We start from the raw sequence: 7,970 nt of genomic DNA, 5'->3' as shown, positions 1-7,970 counted from the left end.
GTGCGCGCGCATATGTCTATGTGACTCGGTTGCATAGACACATATCTATATGTGTCTCTCTCATGCATTCTCTCTCTGTCTCTATCAACATGCACATGAATGCAACCCTCCCTTGCACACATGCGTACACGGACATATACAAACACACACTCACACACACATACTTTTTTTTTTGAACACTTGCACACACATACACATGCAGAGATGGGCACACACACGTATAGTCGCATGCTTGCATACATATACATATGTATGCACATATGCATGTAAGCAAACACTTCATGCTGTGTATATGTATGCACATATGCATGTAAGCAAACACTTCATGCTGCAGGAACCCGCAGGCCACCTACTAGTAGACAATGGGCCTACACTGTACACAGGAAGACAATACACTAGCAAAAGGCAATCTGGTGTCTGTTCCCCAAAAAGGCATTCAAGTTTCTCGCCGCTAAGCTCCAGTACGTCCGTGATCCTTGCTGGTTTTTGCACACCTGCGCCAGTGCCCCTCCTTCCACGACGGTTCCACGCCCTTTGTCCTTATTATTCTCTGCCAGTGCCTACCATTCCTCTGCAGCACATCCATATCCATGGTTCCTCTGCTCTGACCATCACCACACAACAATAGTTCATGATGCTTGTGTGCATAGCCTTCTCCTTCATCTCTTTGTTGGCCGGATTTCAAAGTTTGATGAAAAACTCTGTAATCTTTGCCTAGGAATGCGGCCGCACTTATGCGCTCTCGTTCATGACCTGAAACCCTCTTAGGTTACAGTCAAATCTATAGCCCAGAACGCCCAAACCCAGCATGTGATACAGCCCAGCTGCTTTGCGCCCGCCCCCCCTCCATCGCCCCGCCCCGAGAGCCAATGAGCACTGCAAGGTTCGTCAAATGTGTGACTGTAGGAGATGGGGCTGTCGGCAAAACATGCCTGCTCATCTCTTACACAAGTAATACCTTCCCCACTGTAAGTTGAGAACGTGAGCTCACATTTTGATGCTATTGCTACTTACTGACCACCGTCCATTGATGATGAAATTTGCTTTGGTATGTGCAGGACTATGTTCCAACTGTTTTTGATAATTTCAGTGCAAATGTCATAGTCGATGGGAGCACTGTAAATCTCGGACTTTGGGATACTGCAGGTACTTTCTTAGCCTACACAATGTACCTTTTAATTTGGTGCACCTTCATCTATTCCTACAATGTTGGGGATGTACCCCATTGGTACCCAATGCCCATGCATATCATTGTTTTATTCTCTGCAAATGATCAAAGCATATGCTCAGTCTCTTATTCTAAGGATTTCTTTTTTTCCATGCTTTTTTTAATTATCAATGTGATAGGTCAAGAAGACTACAATAGATTAAGGCCTTTAAGTTACAGGGGAGCAGATGTCTTCCTTTTAGCGTTCTCATTGATCAGCAAAGCAAGTTTTGAAAACGTCTCAAAGAAGGTATGGATGCTCTAATGCTATGTCAAGTATCTTTGACCTGATGAGGCACTGTAATGTTTTTGGCAGTTCAAGTTTATGCTTCTCTTTTCCTGCAGTGGATTCTGGAACTGAGACATTATGCTCCGAACGTTCCAATAATTTTGGTTGGTACAAAATTGGGTAGGTTCCTAATGTCTTTGAGTGTATGAGTGGAGAATTCTGATATTCTTGGACTATGAGGCTCAGGTGTTTTTTTGGGATCACATGCATGCAGATCTGCGTGATGACAAACACTTCTTTGCTGACCACCCTGGGGCCATTTCGATCTCTGCAGCTCAAGTTAGTCTATTCTCATGCAGCACTTCTATGCTCTAGGATAGACGAGTCATTTGTTTGAAATAAATCCTTGTCTCCCAAGTGTAGCTTGTGCACATGTGCATATGAGGAAACTACTAGTGTGACATGAAAGTAAACTTTGCCATGGTTTCACTTCATATAACTGCTATGTTGGCTATTTCAAAGCATTCAATGCTGCACTATATTAATGCTGTTTTTCTTATTTGATGTGGCAGTGACCCTGTCGAAAACATAAAAGGTGTTAAGATCGGTGGTTGCTTTTGTTGTAATGTACTTTGACATTGGGCTGTTAAATGCCTGCAAAATGTGTCCCTAGTTGTGGATGCTGTGCGCAATTGTGTGCTTGGAAAAAAAGTAAAGAGGGATGCCTTCTGTTTTTGAGAAATAGGGTATGGTCGTGCTTTTACTTGAAGAGATGGCTTTTACTTGAAGAGATTCCCTACGTCTTAGCGACCATCCTTCTTTGTATGCGGAGGTTTGTTCAATGCAAGATTATGTTGGCAGATTCTGCAACATGGATGGGAAGCAACGTGGTATGGTAGTGAGGTAGTACAGGCGTCAGGGATTGTGGCTCGGAGGCTGGAGCAGTTGAGATGGCATAATGATTCTTTTGCTTGTGATCTTTGCAGCTGTAAGCTCGTGCCATGTTGTAAAATGCCTATCAAAGGGACAAGGGGGATGTGCTGCTGGCTGTGACTTGCTAAACTTGGGTCCTAGGTGGTTTACAGCCAAACGAGGGGAGACTCGCCCATATGGCTTGCCCTTAAGGTTTGCACACGGGCTGAAAAAGCACATCACCCAGTTCAAAGGGACTGCCCTTTGTTTATATGAATGCCCATCTTAATTTACTAAGATTCAAAGGGGTTGGTTCAAGAGATGAATTCTGCTAGGGGGATGCAAGGAACGTGGGATGGCGAAGGCAGCTGGGAGTATGGGTTGAAAGCAGTCCAGATGGTGTAATTATTCTTCTGCTTGAGCGTGTAATTTGGGCTCTCGTAAGCTCTGGCCATTGAGTAAATCAGTGTAAATAATGTGGGAGGTGTGTCGCTGTTCGTGGACTGTGCCATTGAGTAAATCAGTGTAAATAATGTGGGAGGTGTGTCGCTGTTCGTGGACTGTGCCAACCTGGCTTTGATGATGCAGGCTTACAGTGGCCGAGGACGCATCGACCTTCGTAGGTTTGAGTTAGTCCCAAGCTAGGCTTGCAAGTAAAGGGGGGAACCTTGCACATATGGCTGGCCCGAAGGGTTCGCATACAAGGTGAAGGAGCCACTGTGATTTCGGCTTTTCTCAATTTCAGCTTGGAGCACAGAATAGAGGCTCATTTGACTAACTTACGGCTGATTGGTCAGCATTGTCATTGTGTGGCAGAGGTGAAAGAGTGCACAGAGCGGAAGCAAAGTGGCACTAGAGTGTGCTGAATAGAGAGTGCAAGAGAGAGAGGTATGGACCAACTATGCTGAATATACTGAAGCAAAACAGTCCCAAGCAAGAGACACAAGAAGTTTCATAAGTGGGAGCAAAATATGTACAAGACTGAATGAGAAATGAGAGGCCAGCACCACCTATTTATAGGTGAGGTATGTTGGCCAACTGGGAATGCATATGCTGGCTGACTGGAGCATATGTGCTGGCCGACTGGTAAAATACCAAAACAGCTGGAAAGAATCCCAGAAAAATATGGAAAAAAGGGGTGGCCAGCCCACAATCAAGGGCCATACAAAAGGGACCAAATGGGCACCAGAAATGGGCAGAAATTGGGGATGAATGTGCTACCACCCCCTCTCAGCACCAGATGCTGAACAAACTCCGAGAAGCCGAAGAAGTCGTCCTCTGTCAAAGACAAAAGAATGCAGCAACAACAAGTACCAAGAAAGCTCCACAAGCAATCTCCACAGCAATTCAGCTACAAAAGCAACAGAACAAGCTGCCAGGTACATTGCCTCTCTAGAAGAGAACAACCATGTAGGTTGCGTCGTGCTGCTCCAAATATCGGTGCCAAACCCAAATGAAAACACAGTGCCACATAAATCCCTAGAAGCCTGTAGCTCCAAGAAGATAATACCCTCAAAAGAAATAGAGTCCATCTGCTCCAACTCTGAACTAAGAGTAGCCAAATGCTGTACAATAGCATCCTCCTCGAAGGTCGGCATCGCAAGATGTAAGAACTCAACTGCCCCCTCTGAAAATTGATGTCAGGACTCCACAGGCCCAACCAAATCCTAATCCCAATCCTTCAATCCCTGGAAGTACCACTGTGTCCCAGGCACGATCACGGACACACCTGACCACAATCCAAGATCCTCACATAGAGTAAGGGAAAGAGGAACATTCACTGTAGTGGTAACTAAAGTAGTAGTAGTCTCCTCAATAGCATCACATAGTGTAGAAGCAGGCTCCTCCATAGAAGGCAAAGGGACTAGCAACACATCTTGGTCACTGGTTGACGAAGCAAGAATCGGAGGCAAAGCAATAGGAGAAAAATCCCCCTCAGAAGCTGTGAGCAAAGATAGCCCACTGTCTTCCTCATTATCAGATATATCATCCTGGCAAGGAGAAGTATGCACAGAAACTGAAGGCAAGGCAACAGGAGAAACAAACTCCTCAGATGCAATGAGCAAAACTGGCCCACTATCCTTCACGTCAGGAACATCTCCAAAAAAACATTACCAGATATATCATCTTGGCAAGGAGAAGTATGCACAGAAACTGAAGGCAAGGCAACAGGAGAAACAAACTCCTTAGATGCAATGAGCAAAATTGGCCCACTATCCTTCACGTCAAGAACATCTCCAAAAGAAGTATCCACAAGATCACTGGTTGAATAGCACCCAGAAGTAGAAACCATCTGTTGATCACTGGCATCACCATACAGGTCACAAAGCAACTGCCACACATAGAAAGTGGAAGCATTATCAGGAGCATAGATGAAGTGTCGAAGAACCGAATCTTGACAATTCAAGAGGAGAAAGCCATACATCTGTCCGTCAGTCTTTCTCCACCGACACACATCCTCTGCAGAGGCAAGGTCTGGCAAGCACCGATTCTTGTACGAGAGAAACTCCATCAAACCATACTCCCTGCGAATAGAAGTAACCTGCAACTTCCATGACTGAAAGTTACCACCATCCAACTTGTCTGCCTCATCTAGGAAATAACAAGTGCAAGAGAGAGAGGTATGGAGCAACTATGCTGAATATATTGAGAAGCAAAACAGTCCCAAGCAAGAGACACTAATAGAGGCCAGCACCACCTATTTATAGGTGAGGTATGCTGGCCGACTGGGAATGCATATGCTGGCCGACTGGAGCATATGTGCTGGCCGATTGGTAAAATACCAAAACAGCTGGGAAAAATCCCAGAAAAATATGGAAAAAAGGGGCGGCCAGCCCACAATCAAGGGCCATACAAAAGGGACCAAATGGGCAGAAACTGGGGATGAATGTGCTAACAGGAGGCACAGAAATGGGAAATCATGCATTAGGATACGACACTTCTTGGTGCATATGCCCTGTCAACTACCTTTTTATTGTAATAATTCTTTCTATTTGTTACGTCCTTAGTGCTAGGCTTCATTATGGCTGAGTCTGCCTTGTATCTCGGGAGCTCTGACCAAAACTCAGTACATAGACCTTTGTATGAATGTATGCTCTTATGTGTGTGTGTGCACGTGAGGAGCATATATTGATACCAAGTTCTACACCCACTATTGGGCACTCATGATGTTAGTGGGAATGTCGTAGTATCTAGTCCATACTATGCATGATCGAGTTGATGGTTTATTGTCTTGTGGGTGACTACCATGAGGTTATAAATTGCACTTTCTTATAAGGTGAATTTGGGCATGTTCTTGGATTCATCTAGGTACATCTTTATGTTATATTAGCGAACATGCAAATTTCACATTGTGAAGTTTCCGTCCAAGTTGCAGCCAGTTGATACTGTGTTAATTCTTTCTATCTTTAGTAGTGCATATGCCCTATCAACTACCTTTTTGTTGTAATAATTCTTTCTATTTGTTATGATCCTTAGTGCTAGGCTTCATTATGGCTGTGTCTGTTGTGTATCTCCGGAGCTCTAACAAAAACTCAATACACAGACCTTTGTATGAATGTGTGTGTGTGTGTGTGTGTGTGCATGGGGGTTGTTTGTGTGGGAGTATATATTGATACCAAGTTCTACACCCACTATTGGGCATTGATGGCGTTAGTGGGGATGTTGTATCTAGTTCCATATGATGCATGATGAAGTTGATGGTTTATTGTGTTGTGGGTGACTACCATGAGGCTATAAATTGCACTTTCTTATAAGGTGAATTTGGGCATGTTCCCTGGATTCATCTAGGTATACATTAGGATCTGATACTTGGACGTAAGTTTACTGCACTGTAGAGCAAGAGTTAAAAACACTAGGGAGACCCTTGGATCATTGAGAGACTAGCTCTTGCTAGAGAGAACGAGGAAAGGTGGGAGTATATATACCATGCTAGGATTGTATCTGTTGTACCGAACTACACACCTGTACTTAATTGTGCTTGATGTTGCACCCAAATGTACCAGTTGTACTCGACCATACCTGTGTACCCGACTGTGCTTGTTGTGTACTCACACATACAATTGTGTACTTGGTGAAGCACACCTGCTGCAACATCAATTTAGATACCTGCAGATTGGGGATTTTTGTTAGGCTTATGTCTTGCACTGAAGTTGTCGTGATGCACTTGAATCTCTTGTGCATATAAACATACTGAATGAAAGCCTCTGTTATTGTACTCATACCATTGGTGTGTCTCCTAAACTCTTGTTTGTGGGGGTACGTTACATCTTTGATCTTGACCTTGAAACTCCCATGAGTACTTGGTTGCATTAAAATTTGTTTTAACTTACTATACTGATTAAGGATCCAGTTCATCATCTGTCCTATTTTAACACCTCCACTGTGTGAATATTACTTGTGATTGTGGGATCCAATCTTTCGGCTTAATGGTTTGAGATAAAGGTGAAGAGTTGTCACAATTATCATATCATATTAATGGCTAGCTATGAACAGGGCGAAGAATTGTGCTGGCAAATCGGTGCTGCTGCATATGTTGAGTGTAGCTCAAAGACGCAACAGGTATGAGATTGCCTCTCTAGCATTTGGCTGCCTTGAGATAGCGTTTTTTGCATGAGTTAGCTCCCAGGCTTGTAATTTGTTTTTTTGCCAGGCAATTTGATTTTTTGTTAACTTTGCAGAATGTGAAAGCTGTCTTTGATGCAGCAATACGAGTGGTATTACAGCCCCCAAAGCAGAGGAAGCCCAAAAAGAAGTCTAAGAACTGTGTAATATTATGATATTAGTTTTTCCTTGCAATTTTATATGCCTCTCAAGTAAGACCCTTTACACACATTGCCTATGTGTCCGATGAGCATGGTCCCATGAAATGGGGTTAACGGTGGGGATTCTCTTGTATGTGGTATGGCCTTTCAAATGCTGGCAATTAGGGCCCTTTTATGATTTGTAACACCTTATCATTTTGATCCTTCTATATGCTTGACTCCAAAATTGAACTATTTTTACGCGTAATACTGTTGTGTGATGTCACATATACATGCCCCATATTAGGCCCTTTTTTATTTTCTGTAATTTGCTTTTGCCTGTTGCATTGAGTGATGCCCTTGTATATTTGCCCGCTGAATTAGTTTAAGGTGAAGACATTATGATGAAGGTCTAAGACCTCTATTAATAATTAGACCTTTTTTTCCTTAACCTTTTTTCCGAGAAAAGGTTAAGAATGTATGCCTGCAGAAAAATAGATACTTACCCTCCATCAATGAGACAAAATGCATGAACAGGGAGATGCTCCCTCCATCTTCTATTAGTAGTAAAGAATGTATGCCTGCAGAAAAATAGATACTTACCCTCCATCAATGAGACAAAATGCATGAACAGGGAGATGCTCCCTCCGTGGCTGGTTACTCTCAAAGGGAGACTATATCAGGGATACTGAAGATGATGTTGACCTGTGAGTTGCTGCAGGTACGACAGATCAGCAATAGTTGGAATGTTTTCTTCACTGAAAATGTGGAGCAATTGTAGCAAAATATCATGAAATTAATGCTGGGGGATGGAATGGCTGATATCTCGATTCTGACGACCCCTGTCCTTGACAGGCAAGGGAAATTTGAGAGCACAGAA

The 7,970-nt window shown here is 43.4% G+C and overlaps 1 protein-coding gene across 1 annotated transcript; it reads left to right on the top strand.

The window, feature by feature from the left end:
- The first annotated feature begins 345 nt into the window (after window positions 1-345).
- Window positions 346-7,441, top strand: LOC147633770 (rac-like GTP-binding protein 5). Its single transcript, XM_086804795.1, has 7 exons — window positions 346-968; window positions 1,059-1,146; window positions 1,348-1,457; window positions 1,553-1,616; window positions 1,711-1,775; window positions 6,843-6,908; window positions 7,028-7,441. The coding sequence occupies exons 1-7, from the start codon at window positions 870-872 to the stop codon at window positions 7,124-7,126; spliced, it is 591 nt and encodes a 196-aa protein (XP_086660921.1). The 5' UTR covers window positions 346-869; the 3' UTR covers window positions 7,127-7,441.
- The last annotated feature ends 529 nt before the right edge of the window (window positions 7,442-7,970 follow it).

Source organism: Cibotium barometz, chromosome 11, assembly GCF_041138505.1.
Source record: "Cibotium barometz isolate CiBa-2024 chromosome 11, ASM4113850v1, whole genome shotgun sequence".
In the NCBI taxonomy this organism is placed as follows: Eukaryota; Viridiplantae; Streptophyta; class Polypodiopsida; order Cyatheales; family Cibotiaceae; genus Cibotium; species Cibotium barometz.
This window is presented reverse-complemented; position numbering and strand designations above follow the sequence as displayed.